Source organism: Mastacembelus armatus, chromosome 22, assembly GCF_900324485.2.
Source record: "Mastacembelus armatus chromosome 22, fMasArm1.2, whole genome shotgun sequence".
Taxonomy (NCBI): domain Eukaryota; kingdom Metazoa; phylum Chordata; class Actinopteri; order Synbranchiformes; family Mastacembelidae; genus Mastacembelus; species Mastacembelus armatus.
In genome coordinates, this window is record NC_046654.1 from 3,683,000 (window position 1) to 3,705,532 (window position 22,533).

The following is a 22,533-nucleotide window of genomic DNA, read 5'->3' on the forward strand; positions in this document are numbered from 1 at the left end:
AAAAGCAGAAGGTTTGCTTAGAGGCCCAGATTCTGGATCATGTTCAGAGAAAACGACATTTCTACTTGTTACTTTTACACTGAACAGACACTGCACTTTCATTTTCCAGAGTCATTTTGTTGGCAAGTGGTCTCATTGTAACTTACTAACAGATGTGACTCTACACTCAAACAAAAAGCTTTTACTGAGCCACTGAAGTTATTTATATATTTCTATCATATCAATATTAAACATGAATGCCAATATTAACTGTATGCTAAATTCATCTAAAGCTGGAAGTGATTTTTTTGCCCACTTGGAGACTGCAAACATGTTTAAGTTGATATAACAAACCACTTCACACATTCAGACATTTGCTTTCACTGGGAGCCATGTTTCATTCATTGCAGGTACTCCTGGGGTAAAATGTGGCTTTCTACCAGCTAATTGCTCCATTTTGTCTGTCACAACTTTGATTTTCTGCTGTTTGATGCTGAGTAAGTAGCGTACAGCAGGTGTGTGAAGCATTTTCACTGAAATCAAAACCACAGTATGAAAGAGCGACCAAACAGTAAAGCTGTGGGCCACAACCCGAAAATAGACTTAAACGATGCTAAAAAAGTCAGAGGAGCCAAGAGGAGCAGCAGTCAGGTGGTACGTCCCTGTTTATGGCTTTTACTGACACCCTCTATGGTAGAAATGATGGTATCGTCCCCCATTTTCTATTTAAATGTGCTTTAAAATGCACAAGATAAAATAACCTTAGCACTTAAACTATAAATGCGGTGCTGAAGTACGTAAGTGTGTAAAGCTGCTAAATTGAAAATACAGTACAAAGTTCAGGAATGTTAAACTGCCTGTAAATAAATGATCATGACGTATTTTTAGTTTGGCCTGTGCTTCATGGAGTGGCCTTGGTGCTGAAAGCAGGCTGTCTGAATGTAGAGTTATGGGATGGGACAGTGTGAGCTCAACCTCAGTTTGGAAGAGTTGTGAAGGATTTAGTGGTAAGAAACCAAAGAGAAAGGTCATTTAAATCTATTACTTGTAATAAAATAGTCCCTCTAACGTACAAGGGCCTTTTACAAGAGTACTTGTATAGATGAAGCAGAAGTAGTTTAGTGCTTGAGGGGGGGAAGAAAAAAAAACACTCCGTACTCTTTGCTGCTCTGCCTCTCATCTCCTGACAGACATGTACAGCTATCATCCCTCACACAGAGCCCACATCAAAGGCCTCTGCCCTGACTGTCCCCGTCTCCTGCACCAGGATCATCAGGCCTCTCCCTTTACCTTCTACTGAAATGACCTCCACGCCACCTCTCTGTTCGCCTCAGCTTTCATCCACATCTGAGCATCACAGTGGTCTTTTTTTCAATAATGCAGCAAGCATGGAGGTGTCCTATGATGTGGATTCATGTGGACTGACTAGACCCAGTTATGACACAAGCCTACTGACAGAAAGTTGGGACAGGATGTCACAGTAGATATCCTCACATTTACGTTCACCACTTTTTGTCTTGTAGCAACAGATCTACTGATATAAGTGTCAATGGACTGCCCAGCAGTTCCTGCTCTTCTCAGTTGCTCCGATTTATGTCTGCTGGTCTGGTCTTGGTTAAATCTGTCTGCCTTCAGGTCTGCTCATCATCAGCACTGTGCTGTAAAAGAACTATGGTATATGTTTATATAATAATCCTGGTGTCCTAAAATGTAATTTCTCATAGCAAGAAGAATTAAAAACAGTGTCATTAAGAGATAGTTGCTGGATTGAGGGATTCTTACTCCAATGATGTCCAGTTTTATGTTAAAGAATTAAGGCAAAGACATTAAGATGCCATGTGGACACCAAAAGAAAAAACTGTGTTAATGGCTTCAAAGCAGCCTTAAGGAAGCCCAAATCAGAGTTCATGAATAATTCACAAGTGCATCCATTAAAGGCTGTCAATAACAGAAGCCTGGGTTGCCAGACTGTAAAGAATTCCTCTGGCAGGTTTTCATTCTTGACACATACATTTTATTGACTTTTTAACTGAACCACTTACTTTCTGGACAAACACATGTGGAATCACAACCAAAGTCTATTTATCAATAACATATTAACATGTTCCACTGATAATAACTAATGGCTAACTAAACTGTGTGAAGCCCACACATGTATGATGATGGATTACCAACATCTCAGTAAAATGTAATACCTGGCGGGGGGGGGGTGTTCACAAACTGGCAGTTGTTGTTATTCATAGCTTCATTCATAACATGTACTATGACTCCTAGTCCCTTTTATAAAGGATGATTTCCAGAAGAAACCGACATTCAAATTCATGTAACACTGAAAACTGTACCATGAAACTTAAAATGTGCAGGTCTCTGTCCTCCATCATGTGCAGGACAAGTTCATTTTGTTTAAATTACAGTATAACTTCGTATTGACAATCCCCTTCAGTAAAATGTTTTAGCTTGTTGAATGATCAGCAACAAAACACATGTCTGATTTCCTTTTGTTTCCAAGCTCTGGTTCAGAAATAAATGGAAGAAGAGAATTTGGCTGCAGGTGAGATGATGCTCCCCTTTCATTCACATTCTTTGGTGTAATTTCCCTGCTTGACACACAGATCAGCTTTAGGTCTCATGTTATTAACTCTAACTGCATCTTGGCATGTGAGTGAAATAACCTTTGTTGTTACTTATCACGTCTTTCTCCCTGAATCTTACCTGATGTGAAAGTTTTGGATGTTGACATTCTTGTAGGGCGCAGTCTTCCTCTGGCACCACAACAGGAGACCCTCTTTGGCAGACGTCTCTGTGGTTGGGAAGAACGGATCATTGTGATAAAAACTCTGACCGACTCAGCTAATCCCTGTTTGGTGGTGGATAAAGTGGAGGTGAAGTGAATGGGAAGAATGTGTGAGTGAATGCTTCAGACTTTCTTCTTTCCAGAGGTGTCTGAGCGGTGGCTGCTACTGTGCCGTAACCAAACGGGGAGAGTAAAATTCTCTAAAACACACTTCACTCACATCTAAAGCTGCACAACTCAGTCCTGATCACTTCTGACATTTAAATTGGATTAGACTGTAAGTGCATTATATACATTAGCCAAGGACGGGACCATATCGTCAACATTTTCACCTCCACAGCAAAAGAGCAGCGTTAAAAACATTCACATTCAAAACACACATGCATTAGCTCCAGTGGGTATCTGGTCTGTGCAGCTCGGTGACACACACACACACACACACACACACACACACACACACACACACACACACACACACACACACACACACACACACACACAGAGTACAGTACAGTACAGTACCTTCCACAGAAATGTCTTGGATGGCAAAGCGGAGGATTATGGTCCAGATCATTCCCAGGGTCATCTTAGCGTTGCCATCTACGATCTCTGAAAGGAAGGCAAAGCAATAACATTTACACTTCAGCGTTCACACAGCAGTCACATTAAGACGTGTGGCAACTTCCAGGTAAAAATCTGTCTTGATTATAGTTGACCCTGTCAGGTTATAGTTGAATTTGGATGAAAAGTAAAAGGTTTTGGGCCAATCAGAGAATATTTTCTATTGTACTTTAATTAATATCCTGGTAGATTTTTCACTTGTTTTAAGGAAACCTTAGCTATTTGGGCTTAAAGAAGGACACAAGCTGGTTCTGCTGTGCACGGAGGCTGAGCTCCCAAACCAGACCAGCATTCCAGACAGATTAGCTGCCTGGAATCCCCTCCTGGTCCTGCAGCTCAGCTCCGTGCTCGCTGCGGTGGTGGGACGGGACGGGTCGAAGGCTCAGATCCATGCGACTCCTCAGGGGGTTTGTTGTGGGTGAGGGATGAAGGGTGGGGGGGATTAGCAGGATTTGTGTTCCTCCCCTGAGCTAATCAGTCATGTTCATTAGAGCTAATCTTAGCATGTATCTGCATGTGTCAGCCTGAACACTGAGCGCGACTTTTTCTGCCTCCTAATTTAATCAGAGCCGTCTTTCACGCCGTGTTACATGGACGGACATCTGAGTGACATCTCCCAGTCCAGGTCTGTCCGCCACTGTCGAGCTGCCGTGCCCTGCGCCTTATTGGATTACAGGGAGAACTGATGAGTATTGAAGGCGGGAAAACAGGGTGACATGTTGAAGGGGATTTTTATTATCGAGAGAAAGGACTGGACACAGGCGACTCATTCACAGCCTCCAGCTACAGGCACAAAACTGACTGACAGCCCAGCATGCCCAGGCTCAGATGCCTGAATCATCACAGATGTCATTCAGAGAAGTTTAGTATTCACTAAACTTACTTCCCTCTAGAAGCTAAACAGAGACTGTGTGAAGAATCACCAGATTTTCTGCTTTTTATTGTCATGTGGGTTTCCTGATCTCAAAGGCGCATGAAACCTGTTCATACTGTCAATATATCATATCAACTTTGTCGGTTTTCTACCAAAGAATCCTGACTGCCAGTCATGGTGCTCAAGGCATAATTTCTTTATCTATTGCACCCCTTGTTATTGACCATGGGCCGTGGAAATTTCAAAAACTGTTCAAATTATAAATCTCCTTGTGAGGAAGCCAACCAACCAAACAGTGCATGTCCCTCTTTGGGGCCCAAATATCTGCTGTGATGGAAAATTCATTATCTTTGGAGTTTTCAATGGCTGAGCAGACAAGCCCTTAAAGACTTGGACTAAGTGAAAATATAATTAGCGAAGGTGCATCGAGAATATAATTGGTGGATAAAATTATTAAATAAATAAGCATAAGTTACAGCTTTAAAGTCTTAAACAATGTATTTTTCATCATTCTGGCAAAGCAAACAGTAATCCTCTGTTTTCTGTCAAGGGGTAGTGATAGGTGCGACTATAAGGAGCCAAACTTCTTTTGAAATGTCACATGATTTATTGATCTATTGATTGTGAAAAGAGCCAGTTGTGGCTTCAAGCATCTAATCAGGATGCCACTCAGACACCTTCCTCTGGAGGTTTGTCAGCAGGTTCAGCTCAGCCCAGAACAAGCCGGAGAGATTATACATCTCATCTGTCCTGGGAACGTCTCAGGATGCCCCAGGAAGAGCTGGACAATGCTGAGGGGATGAGGAACATCTGGATTACCTTTGTTATCCTACTGCTACCACAACCCAGCCTCAGATAAGCAGCAGAAAATACATGGATTGTTGGATCTATGGATCAAATGTTAAGCAGACAAGACAAGGGGGCATCTGAACTAGAACATGCTGGTTTGAGTTAGTTCTGGACCCTAACCTTAGGAAAACTCTTGAAACATGTTGATTTGGACTGGAAACCATTTTAAACAATCACGACACTGTGGATTCACTTTCACCTGTTTTAGAGTTTTAAAACATAATAACAGACCAAATTAATTTGATAAGCATCATATCTCTTGCAAAGCGAGAGTGTTCATCCTCTAAGCAGAGCGTGGGGCAGAAATATGTGAAATGATTATTTTATCAATAGACATTTATGTGGCTGCTGCAGGACTGTGCATGTATCAGCTCAGTTTTAATGCAGCTCTATGTTTGTTTACTTAGATGCAGAAAAAAAAAATTCTGATCCAAAGAGTAGAAGAATTAAACACTGGGGGTCAGAGGTTAACCTTATTGGGGGGGGCTAATGTGGAGATCAGATCCTGTGTGTTTAACCTGATTTGACAAATTTAGTTCAGATTTACCAAAAACTCCAAAATAACATTATCTATTACCGTTAATACTGTAATACTGTAGCAGACCAATTTCAACAGGCTGAAACGGACTTACTGATTCAACAGGCCTAAAAAGAACACATTACAAATGACTGTGACTACAGCTCTCATGGGGACTATTTCTTCAGTAAAAACCAAGCCCAGCAAAGCCTGTTGACAGTGTGGTTTGTGGATGATCCATTGTTTCTGGAAAAACAAGTGGACTGAGTTTTTTTAAAGTCAGCTTTAGAAACTTCTGTTCTCCTCCATTGCTCTGGTCAGCAGAAGAAATGGATCTTTCAAAACCTTGGAAGTCAAAATCAAAACTATCTGCACGGCTAAATAACACAAGGAGGCATGTTGAAAGATACTGGGTGAATTGAAACCTCCAAATATTTTGAAATCATTTAGTGGACACTGTTTGTAGTTTCTGTTTGCAGTACACGTGTGTAAACTCTCTCAGTTCCAGAAAATGCCAGAGGGGTGTGTGCTGCTGTGAAAGAGGAAGATAGAGAAAGAGAGAGTGCAGTGTTTATTCTGCTAAAGACTTGTTTACTCTCTGATGGGAGGAGGACGGACATCCCCAAGTTATTTGTGCTGAACAATGAGCAGCCTGAGCCCCTGGGGAGATTGCTGATCCTAAGATCTACTCTCAGAAAATGCACTGCAAAGCACAACCTCTGCCGGGGCACTCAGGAATAAGGATCTCATTAAGCTGCACAGCAGCCAGCGACACTGCCATGGTAACGAGGGAGAAAGAGAGGGCCAGAAACTACATTATACATAACTATTCACAGCAAAACAGTCGCTATTGATTTGGATGATGGCTTTAAAATGTTGAATCAATAAGCCACAAAGTGAGATGTAAACAGACTTGGAGAAGGTCAGGTGACTTAATACTAGATGCCTGACCTTCATTGTCTGGTATACATGTCACAGTAATACAGAGATGTGATTTTCTACATCTACGCCAAGACATTTCAGGAGAATGTTCTACTTTTTACTCCACATTTATCTGACTGATACATTTCCCTCACAATTATGATTTTATGCCTAAAATATATGAAGACATTTTCAAATATGAGGCACAATAAAAGGTTTAGCTACCCAACAGTGTATGAAATGTGAACTTCACTGCTTTAGTGATTAATAGTTAATTATCTGAGATATTAACCTGCAACTGCTTTCTGTATAATTATTAACTCTGAAGCACAAAACAAACTGATGAGCATTTTATTATTTTACAAATCAAACAATTCACGGACTGAGCCAGAAAATAATGAGCAGATCAATGCAAAATGAAAATAATTGTTGGCTCCAGCCCTATATAACAATTACTCAGTAATAAAAAGAATATACTGATGATACAATAAATATTAATAAAACACAGCAGCTATTTGAGGACTTACTAATGGAATATTTGTACAGTGTTTTACTGATACTTTTACTACAGGGCCTAAATACTGGCTCCACCACTGTCACTCACCCTCTGCACCAATCGACACCAGCTTCACTCCTTTGCTGGCGATGAAGTCAAGTGCTTTGTTAACATTGGAGATCTTGTGGACTCTCATCTTGCCTCTCTCTGGTTTGGCCAAGCGTTCGCCTAAACAGAAAAAAAGAAAATTCTGTAGTAGTTTCCCTTTGCTAAGCTGAGCTAACTAGCTGCTGGTTGTAGCCTCGTATTTAACAATAATGAAATTAAAGTCACATCTGTAGGTTTTCTATTTCACTTGGAAAAACATCTCATTAAAGGAGATAAAAACACCCATTTCACTGCGGCTTTAATTGAAACTATTGTGTTCGATGGCACGTTGTCTCATCTAGTGATGAGAAAGCAAATAAACCCATTTCCCAAAATGTCAATCTATTCCTTTAAGGCTGATCCTGACTTCCAAAATCAGCATGAGACAGTGCTGCCCATGCAAATGGTTTTCATTCAGATAATCCTGTTAGGTAAGGAGCGGTTTACCTGAGATGACCTCCAGCAGCAGCATGAGTTTCAGTCCATCCCGAAAGTCCTCCTCGATGTTTTCGATCTGCGTGCCTGCTTTCCTCAGGTGAGAGTTACACCAAGCTGTAAACGTCTGCAGAGATGGGGAGAAAGGAGGCAAAGCCCATCAGTCACTATACATATAAACATATAATCTACCATAGGCAGGAGAAATAACCCGTCCATGGCATTAAACTGAACCAAGCTAATACCATCTCAGGCAGTATTATATCTACATCTGAGGCTGAGGCTCATGGGAATGCCATTGTTTTGCTAAACTCTGGCCTCTGACCTTTTTATAGTGGAGGAGGACATTTTCCTACAGCAGCAAACCAAGCATGACATCAGACTTTCCCAACAATCAATGACAATCTGTTGACTAATCTCCGTGTTTACTTGTTTATTCACATACTCCCACCCTACCACCTTTTATGTGCAGCACTTTCTCCATGGAGCCACAGCACACTAGAGCATTGTGTACTGTATACAGTAGGTGTTGCAGGCTTTGGTCTCTTTGGCACTGCTGGCATGCATCGTGCTAATGGAAAACATCTGGAGCAAGATCTCAGCCGCCCAACGGGAGCTGGCACGAGGAGTGGGCCCGCCGAGCTCCCTGCTGTGAACGCCTCTTTTACGAGCTCCCGGGTTAATTACACCCAATGCCCAAACATCGGGCGCCGTGTTTCCACCAGAGAGCTGAAGGAGGACCTGCAGGAGCAGAGCCAGGCGTTTATGAAAGCCAGCACTGTCTTCTGTTGGCTTGCTTTCCACTGCCGGGGAACAAAAGCCACTTAAAAGCCACTGGTGAGTTGGTTCAGAGCACTCGTGGAACTTCCGCAGTGAGATCACGCTTAAAATGGAGTGACATGAGGTTTACACAACTATCAATGAAGAGGAGTGTGGAAGAACCGTATATTAGATGTGTGCAAGCTCACTGGAATGTGGTGAAGTTTCAACCAACAAAGCTGAAGATGTGGAGAGAAAACAGCAGATTATATGTTTTATCACTAAGGGAAAAACTGAAGGAAAAAGACCAACACTTCAGATTTATGTGCAACTGACAGGCACACACCCTCGGCCCATAAGACACTGTATACGTCTAAAGTTTGTCCTGATTTAAGTCCAACTCACGCTACAATGTTCCAGTTAATCCTAATCAATAGTCCCTTCAGAGACTTGGCGAAGATTTTAAACTACCAGGGGGGGGGGCTGTGGTGTCAGCAGCTATGGTGAATACTGTATCATTTAATTTCATTTCATTTATTTAAGTGTCCAGGGTGTTTGCTGGCTGTGCAGGTTCAGTTCTCACACTGTTGTGGGTTTATTTTTGTACACGGTGTCATTTTCCACAACTGTCTGGTCTTTTTTGTCTCCCTTCCCTGTTCTGGTTCACTTTCCCACCACATGATTAAACACAACGCCCTTCAGAAGGAAACTTAAAGAGCTGTTGGGGAATTCTGCATGTTCGTAACACCGAAAGGTAACTGAAGACTTTGACCTCTAATGTACTCACATCCTGTTAACATGTCATCAGCAAACTACACACACTGTGCAGTAAAACAGATACCTGTCCTCCTACTAGAATTTTACTTTGGCAAAGGGAATGAGTCATGTTTTCAGTAGATTAAAAGAGTCTATTTTACTTAAAACTCCTGCTCAGTGTAGCTTTAACAGGACCAGACAGCTGAAAATGTCAACCCGCAAAGAGCACAGTTGTGAAAACGACTAAAAGTTCACAGAAGGAATGTTAGCTTGTTAAATGTGCTGGAAGGAGGGCAGGTTTGGCTGCTCTGGGCTGGACGACAGGCCTGACAAGAATTAGCCGGCCCTCCTGCCGTTTGTCTAACTTTCTGGGTCACTGTGGAGTTTGGCAGCAGCTCACAGTCCAGGCTGGCAGCCACCTGGGCTGTCACATGATCCGCTGGTTGTGTTATGGTCAACACTCCCAGGCCCTTCAGGTGTTCTGGGCCTCTGGGCAGGGCGTGACACAGAGTTACTGGTCCACTGGTCACACTGGTCGGATTACAGCCAGACAGGACATCAAAATGAAATGTGATCCATGTAATCTCACAGAATCTCTTATTGATGTAGTTTGCACAAAGAGTTATGAGGAATAAGAAAGAAAGAAAGAAACCACAGGCACTAAGCCAGTCCTGTATTCAAGTGATGCCTAGCAATAAAACAAAGTTATTCCAAACAACATTAAGTTTGTTTAATCTTTTATGTTAATAATAACCTGATCTACAGCAACATTATCGTGCATATAATACGGTTTCGTTATTCCCAGTATTTGGCTCGCTAAACATTGAGGACGCTGACTTTATCAGGTTTAGCATGTTATGCTCTGGAAACATCCAGTTAGCCAGAGACAGCTAAAGTTGGCTTCAATAGAAACCTGGCGATTGCTAAATGCCATTACAGCCAACAGCACTGACAGCTGTCGGTCAGAAAGAGGTGTGTTTATTGACCTCAGGCTGAAATCAAAAACAACCCACAGGTGTAGCAAGTCAGGTGGGTGAAGCTTAATGTTCTGCACCGTGTAGCGGCTATTGTTCTGCTTCTTGGAAGAGATGGAGGACCGGCTGTGCCTCCACTTCCATATAACTCTAGTATGGCTTTGTGAAAGAGACTCAGCACAACATAATTAACTGCTGCTGAGGACGAGTGAAGGCGCTAACAGAGAAACCCCCCTGAGAGTTCAGTTGCTATCACTCCAGTAAAACTGCTGGCATCAAGTTTTCCCTCTGCAGATTATTTATAGCCAAAGTAGCATCATCCCAAACATGTTCTGAATGAAAACAAAACATGAAGCTTTACCACATGATACTCTTACAGTAACATCAAATACAATATTAAAGACACCTGTTCTGTCTTTTCTCAGCCTGCTTATTCTTCTTCTGCACTATTTTGCAAGAACAACTTCAGAGTCCTGGTTTGAGAACTGGTGCAAACTTGTTGCATTCCTCTGCTAATCATATAGGTTGTTGGAGAGTGGGTTGTGTAATAGCACAGAGGAGACTCTCAGGTGTGTCGTAGCTGCACTGCTCCGAGACGCCTTTGGAAATTTTCTGCCAGGCCTTGCATAATACTAAACGATTAATCAATGATCAATTGTAGAGTCAGACAATGAAATGAACAGTACAGTAGCTACTTTATACAACAAATGATAGAAAACTGTTTAAGGTTAGACCTAATCCAGACTTTGGACTAGTGATATTTTAGGCAATTATTTATTGATTAATAGATTATCTGGTCAATTAAGAAAACTGTTAAAAATCATATTGTTTAAGTATAAAGTGATATATGCAGTATTGTGCTGTGTGGGTGAGTCTTATATGATCCCTGTGCACTTCAGGTGTGATCATGATCCTGCTCATCAGCAAACACCAGTGACAAACACACTTTGTCATTACTGCATTTGAAACCTGCTTTAGCTGCAGTACAACACGTCATGTAACGGAGGAAAGTGAAAGCACGACTGTGTCTGCGGGGGGAACTGGAGGGTCGTAAATTTCGAGGCCTTTGCCCTGCCTTTTTCGTCTGCCTCCCCCCTCGTCTCAGGCTTCCAGAATAAGGCGGGCTATAAAAACAACAGGGGTCAGAAGCGGGAAGAATCTGCTTCGGATCAGTATCAGGGAACGTTGCCAGTCTGCGTCAGGCACATTTTTCCCCACTGCAACCATTGAACGTGAAGCTCAGCAGGCAAAACTACCTGAAGCAAATCAAAGTGGATAATGAACTCATTCACACGTCTGTAAATAAAAGAGGGAAATTTGTGTTTTACTGCTTTTTTGTTTATTTTTCCAGACTGATATGAGTCACTCATCAGTTGTCTAGTCTATAAAATGCCAGTCACTATTTTCCCTAGCCTAAGGTGATGCCTTCAGGTTACTTGTTCTTTGCCTGAATTGGAAGCTGGTGGTTTATGGTTATTTGTTTATTTATTTATTATAAAACAGTTAAATTATTAGTTTATCATTTAGGGAAATACATCTATCTGCTTTCTAGATGTTAAAACTGCAGTGAGCAGCCAGTTAGCTTAGCTTAGCATATAGCCTTGTATAATATATAACCCCTGTAAATCTACAATGGGCTGTTCTACACAGATTAAACTAATAAATTGTTAAGTATAAATGAATGTTGTTACTTTTGTTTGGACAGAGCCAGGTCAGGTGTTTCCCACCTTAATTCTAAGCTAACTAGCTGCTAGCGGGCTACTTCAATTTGTATTCTGTATATTTTAAATATTAAGCTGCATGTACACTATATGTTATTGTGTTTAGATTTTAAACTGAGAATGCTTAATCTTTCTCTAGCTTTCTGACTGCACAACACAGTAATTTAAAGAAACAACAGCACAGTACGACATAAACCGGAACCTTAAACCGACCACATTAGTTTTGCTGCAGGCCTCCCCCCTCGTCTGCTCTCCTCTCCCACCCAGCTACATTAATCACCCTCAGTTAGGAAAATATTTCCTGCCTCTCTGCCAGTTACAATCCTTTTACTGAAACGAGCCAGCTCCTGAGTATGAGCCTCTGCCATATCCGAACACGCAGGCAGCCAGACAAGTGTAGAGGAAAGGCAGATATTGCTGGCAGAGCGTCCGACACAGGAAGGCGGTTTTCAACACCACGGCCAGTTTCTCAAGCCGGAGTCTGCAGCTCGGGGCACCAGACAGCCTCGTGTGTCCCAATGAAACCCTAGAAACAGGCAGATAAATTGCAAGAAAAAAAAAAAAAAAAAAAATCTTTCCAGCGTCTCCTCCAGAACTGCTCAGCAGGATAAAACAACCAAGAAGAGGGTGAAGCATTAAAAAAAACAATTTTCTTTAGCATCAAATCCACAACCACAATCAAAGCCATAAAAACTGTAACACCACCCACAGCTTGGGCTGTAATGAAAATGAATACTGTCTGGATGAGTTGAGGGGAAATGGGCCTCTGTGAATCCCAGGGAGAAAGTGTTGTTCTCTCCCGTTAAGTCTAATTTTGCTGCCTTTGCATCATTCAGGCTCGGGGGGGGGGCAGAAACTGCTGGTGGAAAGAGTTTCTCCTGCCAGGAAAATGGAGCTGCTAACAACTACAGCACCTTCCTCCTTCTCAGACTCCCAGATGGTTTCCTGATGTGTGATGGATTAAACTTTTGCGTTTAACCAGACGGGTTCACTGAGAGCACCTTCTAACTTAACATGGCATCATGGAGGAAGAGCTGTGGAGGAAGGCAGCGCTATGCCTTGCTCAAGGGCATCTCAGCAGTCAGTGATAAAGAAAAAGAGAAGATTTTCCACTTGATTCCAGCTACAGGACAGTTCTGGACATCTGATTCGCTGCTTTCAGGTCAAGTACTACCTTCTTTTAAACTTGAATTATTATGGAGAACAGGAAAACAGTCACAGCATGAAAAAGAACCACTGCAACCAGTGACTTTGTGTGCAAGGGTCAGAAGTTTACTTAACAGTGCTGCCCTCAAAGGGAATGGAGAGTCTAATTTATCGAAGCTTATTAATTTTGCTAAACTATCAGTTGATTCAACCCCATTTTGATGCCAGATACACCTCACAAAACTTTATCATCATCAGGTCTGCAGACGGTTATGAGTCAGAAATAGGTGGAACAAATGGAGCCCATGAAGAAACTGTATGGACAGGTTCCATTTGAGCTCCAATAACTTTAATGAATGAAATGATAATGGTAAAAACATAATTCCAAGGGAGGAGCACAGTCCTGAACAGAGACAGCAGAAAGAAGCCTGGAGGGCTATTAGCACTAATTAGTGCTAGTACATTAGTTAGCACATTAGCTGCAAGTTTCAGCGGTTCACGGTCGAGCAATACAAATAGTCACTTATGTGCCATATTATATTAATCATGATTATACTGGCATAAATCCTAAAGTGCTAAAAACAAAACATATAGGAAACAACATTCACGTTCAAAGAAGAAAGATGACACCAGTGTGTCTCAGTGCTGCCAGCTCTCAACATTAAAGTCCTAAAATCCATCATCCAAACAAGACGCTCTGCTGCCAAGTGGGACTCCACAACTGGAAAGATGTTTCTAATTCGAGACTGAAGTTTAGAACCTGCTATGACGACATGTTCCAAATATTGCTATTATTACTGTAAACATGAGCCTCAGCTGAGATAGTGTAGGAAAACACAAACATTTTATGGTACAGATGCTGGTTTCTAACAACAATCAGTCATGTCTTTCATAAATACGTTGGAACATGTTGGTGTTGACATGCATCCTCCACACAACCTGTGTCTGAACTCCCAACCTAGACTTTGTCCATGATAATAAGCAAATCATGAGTTGACCTGAAAACAGGCGTGTGAAACCTTGACACCTGCTGCAGTCTGTGTGACGAGAATCAGGAGAGAGAAAAACAAGACAGTCATGGAAAGAAACAGGAAAACTGAATCGCTATTGAGACGATGCCTAATTTTTGTCAATAATCTGCAAAACAGCAAAAAACTTCAAGCGAGAAAAGTACATGTACTTAAACGAAATGAGGACTGGCGACGGAGACCTGGCAGAGTGAACAAAAGAAGATTTAAGTTATTGCTGCCTTATTGCTGGAAATAAGAGCCAAGCCTCCCCTCAGACTACCAAAATAAAACACAGTGGACGGAGCAGGATGGGCCAGACTGCTGCCTGGATGCTCTGTGCATTGCAGGCCAGTTGAGTGGGAGGCAGGAAAGAAGGGAGATGTGATGCAAAGTCTGAACAACCTGATGTTTGTGAACAGAGAAATGGAGATTAAGACTTATTCGTAATTTGTTTCCCTGCAACATCTGGTTTTTGAGTTGCCTTCCTGTTGCAAAGCATCATCACTTGCACTTTGTTACAGTACTCAAAGCAGATAAGACCCAGTCATATTTTCATTCAGAGTGAAATCCCTTTATTTCAGTGCAGTGGTTACTATCAGTGGATAAAGCCACGTTGATATTTCACAGAGTCCAATTTTGGTCAACTTTGATCAAACTGTCATGACTAGGCTGAGGTTTAAGGGAACAGAACGCCAGAGAGGCCAAAATTGAGGAAACTATTCACTGGGCAGTAAAATACAATTTTAAAGAACTGTACTCTGCCAAGGTCCAAAAAGAGATGCTGGAGGGAGAACAGAAATACATTCCCCTGAATTAACTGCAAACGTACTGTCACGTCAACCAAACGTTTGGTACAATTTTGTCCTGGAAATGGTTTTTGCCACTTTCTGGTCTGACTGGGAACAAAGACGTGAATCTGAATCATATTAATGCTGCAACTAGTGACTCTTATTTTTGATTAACATTATTTTCCAGCCTATAAAACACAAACTCAAGGTGACCCCTTCAAATTGCTTCTTGTATGACTAACACTCCAGGACCTTCAGATTTCTAAAGGTTATTATGCCATGAGACAGAGTTTCCCAAATTTTATGCTTGTTGCCTCCTAGAAAAGCTGCCTCTACTTGTGATCCATCACCTCAAGGCTCAGAAGTCCAGAATATCGTCTCATTTAAATACAGTTTTGAGGCCGAAAGGGGTTGTTTCAGATCTAAATCATATTATACAGTACTGTCACATGTGATACAGTATCATAAGGAATAGAAGATCACATTTGTTGTAATTATGTCATTGGTATGTTGGGGGACTTTAAAGTCACCAGTCAAAGTTCTGGCCCTGAAACAACCAGACAGATTAAGGAACCAACAGAAAGCTTGATATGCACAGAGCCACTCCAACAAACAGACATTTACACCACAGGCACAAACAGCAGGGCCCCGCTGCACAAAGCTGCTCCATCCATCCTGCTCAGAGTGAGTCATGGACAGGAACAACGTGACCTTTCTGCCTGCTGAACCTGGACAGATGATGTGGGAAATCCCTCTCTCTCGGTTACAGCCTTCACGATGCTCGCTCTCTCTTTAGCACAGGAAGAACAGGAGGTTGGGGGTCTGCCAACTAGAAAGAGGAGTGCACTGAGAGGGTCAAAGGTCACCATTCATCCTCTGTGTCTCCTTCCTCTAAAGCTCACTGGAGGATACAGCCTGACTACCCACACATCCACTTCTGGCTCCAAAAACACTAAAGAGGCTGAGGCTGCCAGGCAGATGTGTGTGTGTGCAAAGAAAGTTGATATGGGCCCAGCGTGGCCTTCTCTGGCTGCAACTGGTCCAGTTTGTGGCACTGACACTTGCCAGTATAATCCCACAGTTTCTCTTATTTTTCTATCAGCAGTCTCTCAGCAAAAACCACATTCTCAATTTAATTGTCTTCTTTCAGTTTCTACGTCTTCTATCGCTCTGTACACACTCAGATCAACGAGAGTGAAAATGTTTTATTTTTTCAAGGTTGCTTGAAATGTGTATATACTGGGGACAATATGATACCTGAGGTCTGGTACTGAAATATTAGTTATAGATATACTGTATATTTATATTAGTTTAATAAATCTGTAATACAGCACAAAAAGACAAACATTATTAATGCATTAATGGATATAATTTTTAATGTGATGTTCACTGACTTTATGCTTTACAACCCCACAGAACTTTATTGCAGCCCTGTAATGTACAAACTCATGGATTTTAGTCAAGATCACAAGGTTTCCAAACATGCCACAAATATCAGGCTGATTTAGAATTAAAGGTGCATAAACATATGGTCCAAACACTGAGAAATTTGATGCAGAATAATGGTGTGAAATGAGTAACCCGTCTGTATGACCAGAGAAGAGGAAGCCTTCTTTCCTCAGGCTTTGCAGCCATGATGGAGTGCGACAGTCTCTCAGGTGCAGCAGCCAGCCAGCCAGTCATTCAAACGAGCTGTTATTGCAAACTGTTGACTCAGCACAGGCTTCCCATTAAAACTATCCACTGCCTCTGCTGCTTCAGCACACACGTGTGCTCGAGGGGGTGGGGTGAGGTGAGGTGGGGGGGTGCACATAAGCAAATGCAGCTCAGAACGAGAACCTGAGTATAAAATATGCTAACAAGAAAACACAGACTGTCAGCCTGCATGCAGTTTGTGCACAAATGTGTGCACAGAGACTTTATTTACTGTAGTTTCAAACAAATGCAAGCAAATACACTTTAACATGCAACTCAAACTGCAAACCCTCCACAGTTCAGGCTCATGGTGACGGAGCAGTGAGCCACCCAAATTTGCAGTCTGACAAAGAATAGCAGCTATTGTGACCAGTCCGCTGATATTTACTCCCTCGTGGCTCTGATGCATATTCATGTGTGTGTGTGTGTGTTACAATGAGAAGTCAAAGTGTGCTAATAGCTCTTTCCTCAGCCGAGCTCATTTCACAAAGAGCGGCTCATCTGTGAAAATACCGCAGAGCACCTAACACTAGGCGGTTGCTGTGGCAACCACACAAGCCTGGAGGCCCGTAAACAAACAGCTTGGAAATTGCGAGGCTTTTGAAACCCACGTCCACGGCGCCCTAAGCGCTCACAGAGATCCAACATGTCAGCACACACACGCACGTTCACGCATTCCCCACGCAACAGAAGTTTACAAGCAGGAAAACATCTGTGACGCTGACAGTTCACCTGGACCATGAATCCAACAGCTTTCAGTGGGCGGCTTAGTGTTAAGGAAAGGACTTCAAGTTAATGTTGATTCAAAGCTGCTGCCTCTACAATAAATATTGATTATATCTGGATTCTTTAAAGTATTGAAAGTGGTGGAGTTTAACAAAAATCTAATAGTGGTTGAATGAAACTAAATATATCTATTAAATACCACACTTTCCATTTCTTTATTTCTACTTTTAGAAGCAAAACTCATTTATCTGTTAGAGTTACTGTGGAGATTTTACATACAAAACATAATCCACACACACGCACACAGTGATTCAATACTATAAATGTTAACACTCAAACACTGAATTAAGCAGGTAAAATTAGCTCTGGCCCAACCAACAATAATATCATGTTACTTAGAAGTTAATGCAGCAATAAAAATCCAAAAATTAGATATTTTATGATATAAAACACTGAAAGAGGCCATTGTTTTACTTTTTGTACTCAAATCAAATTTTATACTTTATGATAGTTTATATTCATACTTAATTTTTTCCTTGTAATCAATCTACAAACTGTTGTGTAGACAAGAAACATGTCTGATATCTGCATATTTGGTGAGAACAAAAAGAAATTTGTCCATGCCCTGACAAATGTCTAACTGGGTATGACAAGTGGATAAGAAGATGCAGTCCTTCTGCTGGTCTTGCAGCAAACAAATTGGATGCAAATCCATGTGCAGATGCTATTCAAATACAGAGCAGGCGTCAGAGAGGCCATGCTAAGCAACATGTCATTATAGAGCCCAGTGTAAACATGTATCTCCCCACTTCACCGGCTCAAAGCAGGAGTGTCCCGGTGCACAAAGGCCAGTCTGTAGAGAACCCTGTTCTCTGAATGTGTCCAGACTGAAGCTTTACGGTTCTCAGACAAACATAAAGGACATACAGAAACATACAGCTGCAGGAAAAAGCATTACATACATGTAATATGTAATGCTACTTGAAGGCTAACAAGCCAGTGTATGCTTTGGGAAGACTTTATTCTCATTATATAAATACTAAATAAACTACGTGTATCTGATGTCCTGCACTGTCAACTCACTACATTGCAAAGAGAAAAGCATTTTCTCTATGATCAACAGAAATAAACTTGTTATCACAGCAGCTCTGCACAGTCATCAGTCCTGAGTCACGCCTGAGCTGTCGCCGCTCTCTGACAACATTCAGTCGCCAATCTAAACACTGATGGGAAGTACAGTGGCCCACTTCGCCCAGGTCACAACACAGCAGACATGAATCAGCCCGAGCTCAGTTTGCCTGCAGTGGTTGCCTGATGGGAAACGTGCGGCTCGGCCCTGGTGCAGCTTTGTGCTGGAGCAGCGTTTTTCACTGCTGACCATCACCTGACTCAGAGAAATGCTGAGCTGGGAGGAGCCACGCTGCGCTTGAACAAAGGACGCCTTCAACACATCTACACGTCAACTGCACTGCACGTGTCCTTTTACAGCCACCGTACTTATGTGCTGCTGCATTTCTGTGTACCAAACGGGATGTTTTCAGGTCTACGGGGAACTTTTGTTTTTTTTTTTTTAAAATCAGGCCATGAACAGGTGTCCTCAGAACTGTACATTAGGACACAAAACACAGCTGCACATCCTGCATTTTGCTCTTTTCTTATCTCAGGACACCTAAGGGTGCATTATCACTTCTTTAAATACATTAAGCTAAATACCTCATATGATGTATCATATCTGTTGGTGGTTTCCTACTTCTTCCTATTTTCATATTCTGTTTCCTTCTGATGAGTCAGCTGGTGATTACACCTCACAGGATTGTTTTATCTTTCCAAATCTGTATATTATAGAAATACAAAACGGTGTTTTAACTACAACCTGCAAGGCCAAAAGGTCTAAACAGGTCAGCAGTCCACTTAGCAGCTCTGGATTTTCTCACAATGCCATTCATCTGGAGAATTTGCCTCAGTTTTAAACCAACATGGGGAAAGTTGTCATAAAAAAAAAAGATATTTCAACAACAACTCCCAGAAAACTGTGTTCATATAAAAATCATGCAAAATGATTGAAAGCTCCAGAACAGCTACTAAATGGATCGTTTTCTCATTTCCAACACGTAGAATGAAATTAGCTTCAAAACACAGAAGTGACATGTATTTGTTATTGATCTTTGGTATTTGTTTTTCGTTCATATCTTACCATATATAATTGCAGAAAATATCAAAACGTTTACAGCTGTTTTTATTCTAATATTGTCGGGCTTACGTTGTTTATGCATCAGATCTTTTTAGAGCCAAACACACAAAATGAATCCTCCTGATGATCAGTTCCACATGTGAGTCAGACAGAGACGCCGTAATATTTTCAGTTCAGCAAATAAACCTGAAATGAAATGTGGATCAGGACCATGAGGATGAAAAACGCTGAGTGAATAAACTGAAACACTGATCATGAGTTTTTTTGATCAGCACCAAAGCCCATGTGACCCTGACCTGAAGCAGTCCTATTGAGAGAGATTTATTTATGCCACAAAATGAAATCATGAAGGAAAACACTTATGTGACTGGTTGTGAAGTCCTAGCCAGTCTGCAGCTGCTACACCTTCTTCTGCTTTGGACACCTGCTGTCAAGTTATGTTAGATTATTTTTAATTCTTACTTCCTGCTGAAAATGCAATGGGTCAGCCCCATTGATCCCCAAAATCCACAGTCAGCTGCTTGACTTTCTGCTCTGACTGAGCTACATCTTTCAACAAAGGTGTATAATTACAGCAAGACTGAACTGAAATATGTTCTCTTATATATCACTAATGTTTTATGCCAAATACCCAGAGTTACGTTTACATGCACAGAAGTATGCTCTGACTCTGGCTTTGGAGCAAAATAATCAAACTATCATTTCATTCATTCAGAATCAGCCAGTTATGTTTCCAGAAACATGGAGATGTTTGGATCAGTTTTAAATGAAAAACTAAACTTCTTGTTACTTTAAATATTTCTGCACAATTTCATACTTGCGCAGCGTATTAGATGTAGACGAAGACATACCACTTGGTGTATATAGTATTTCCTTGAAACATATCATTTCATCATTATGCATCTGGAAAAATGAACAAGGACGCTACATCACACTACATTAGTTAAACCTGCAATAAGTGGACATGCTAATGTTGGAACAATGAGCTGAAAGATGCTAAAAAAGCCTGTGGAGCTGAGAGCACTAGAGTAACTCATTTCACTTCATTGTCAACATAAGAATATTGATTAATATATTCATGGGATATTTCTTGGACTGTTATGAGATACCACACATGAAAAGGATGGGACTATTTATTTATTTCTGGCAATAGAACAGAGAAGGTGCTTCACTCAAAAAGACCCGACCCAAACGGTGACCAAGAGACGTAACAAGAGAAAGATGAGCTGTTGGGGAAAAAATCTTGTGGGCATGTGTGTTTCTCCTCTGGCTTTTCTGAGCAGGATCAGTGGAAGGTCACAGAGGTTGCAATTACGATGGTTGGGAAGGGAAAAAAAGGTTCATGGCAAAGTCAGAGAGAAATGAAAACGAAGCAGAGGACCATGGGAACAGCCCAGGAGGAGCTAGACATCTGTCATCCACACAGCCCTTCACAACCTCTCAACTTCAGTATTTTCTTTGCATCTAAAACTGATCTGCACAATCAGCTGCCGTGAGTGACAGTGCTGCTGTTTTACACCCCCCCCCCCCCCACACACACACACACACACACACACACACACACAAACACACAATTCCTCGTCTGTCCGTCCACCAGCCACAGCACCTGCCAGCACTTCACAGAGCTCAAACCTCTCCGCTGCCGGGCGCTCTGCCGAGGACTCTCCACTGCACACCAACAAGTAGCAGCATGGCTCTCTTCTTGTGCTGGGTGGGGCTGTCAAGGGGCGGTGTCTGTTACAACTTGTAATGAGATCTCCTGTGAGCACTTCTAAGTGGCTGCTGTTGTTTACTGTCACAAATGAAGTGATGCTGGGAGTGTGCAGGTTTAATCGTGCAGCGGGAAACTGGGGCAGAAATGTAGCGCAGGGGGAAGAAATGTCGGTCAGTGCTTGTTGCTGCTGCACAATCTAATTGTGGAGACTGTATCACAAACATTACAGAGTCATCAGGGCGTAAGGCGACTGGCCTGCACAGTCTCAACTAATTGACTATGAGCACCAATCGATCAGATGATCAATAACAGCAACTGATTGACATTCATATGTTCAACACTTTCCGTCTTTAGAAAGGTGGAGTAGAGCAGGACAAACAGCCTTGAGTTTCATCAGGAAACTCCTTCCCAAGGACCCACTAACACTGATGGATCTATTTCCAACTTTATCACATCATTCTAGGTAAAACACTTGCGTCATCCTTTCTCCGTGCACTGTAACTTCACCCACTACACTTTTTATTTGCTCTCCTGCAATTGGCCCCTACACAGCAGTGAGTTTTACTCTCTCTGAATGAGACTCAATTGCTCACATTGTAAATAAAACCCCAAGAAACATCCTGTCTTCATTGTTTTTAATGCTGCAATTGCCTATTTATTACACACAGAGCAAACAGGAGTGACGCACCACCCAGTGTGCAGTGGAAGACGGGCTCCCTGATAAGGCTGGGGGGATATTTCAGCACAGTCAGGCTAAAGCAAAGAGAAAACTTTTTCTAAACTCTCTTTCCACCCACTCAGCAACATCGTGCGGAACAGGGTAGATGGATGTTGGTGAGGAACACCAAAAAAACAACGAGACAAAAACAAGAGCACAGGCTGACTATAGAAGCCTGAATAAACACTGGTAATAGCACTTTAATGTGGGCACAGCTCCATTTTACAACTATACCTCACTTACATAACATAAAAGAGCTTTAATTGCCACTTAGTTCATGTCATTTAAACTCTAGCAGTTCTAAACTCCCAGCGTCAGCCTCAAAGTCCTGTACAGGAAGAGGTCTTGTGTGATATAGGAAGAGAAGCATCGATAAGCTTCTAGCTGAGGCTGAGGTTAGATAAACAGAAGAAGAATAGCTGGTTAGTTAGTATGAGCGCTGATGGCTGCCCTGACTGAACAGAAAAACATATGACTGATTATAAACTGACGTTTAAGATCATGATCTTATTGGTTATTGCTTAAAAAAAAAAAACCTTTGCTTTCATGGTGTGTAAAGGGGCATAAATATATTTTCAGTAGCAGTAATTATTTCACAGTAATGAATCCCAGTGGTCCTCAGCTTCTTCCCTGAGTCTTCCCTAGGAGTCTCATGGCACACTGAGAACAAATATCTGTGTATTCAGTGTACCTGTAAACTTG

The 22,533-nt window shown here is 41.8% G+C and overlaps 1 protein-coding gene across 4 annotated transcripts in view; it reads right to left on the reverse strand.

Moving 5' to 3' along the window:
- Positions 1-22,533, reverse strand: part of actn1 (actinin, alpha 1) — a 46,934-nt gene that overhangs the window by 16,380 nt on the left and 8,021 nt on the right. For all 4 annotated transcript variants that reach the window (XM_026299063.2, XM_026299057.1, XM_026299040.1 and 1 more), the window contains exons 2-5: positions 7,646-7,760; positions 7,160-7,279; positions 3,296-3,382; positions 2,692-2,779 (exon numbers count right to left, since the gene is read on the reverse strand). In XM_026299063.2, the coding sequence (XP_026154848.1) occupies positions 2,692-2,779; positions 3,296-3,382; positions 7,160-7,279; positions 7,646-7,760 (410 nt within the window). The remainder of the gene's footprint in view (positions 1-2,691; positions 2,780-3,295; positions 3,383-7,159; positions 7,280-7,645; positions 7,761-22,533) is intronic.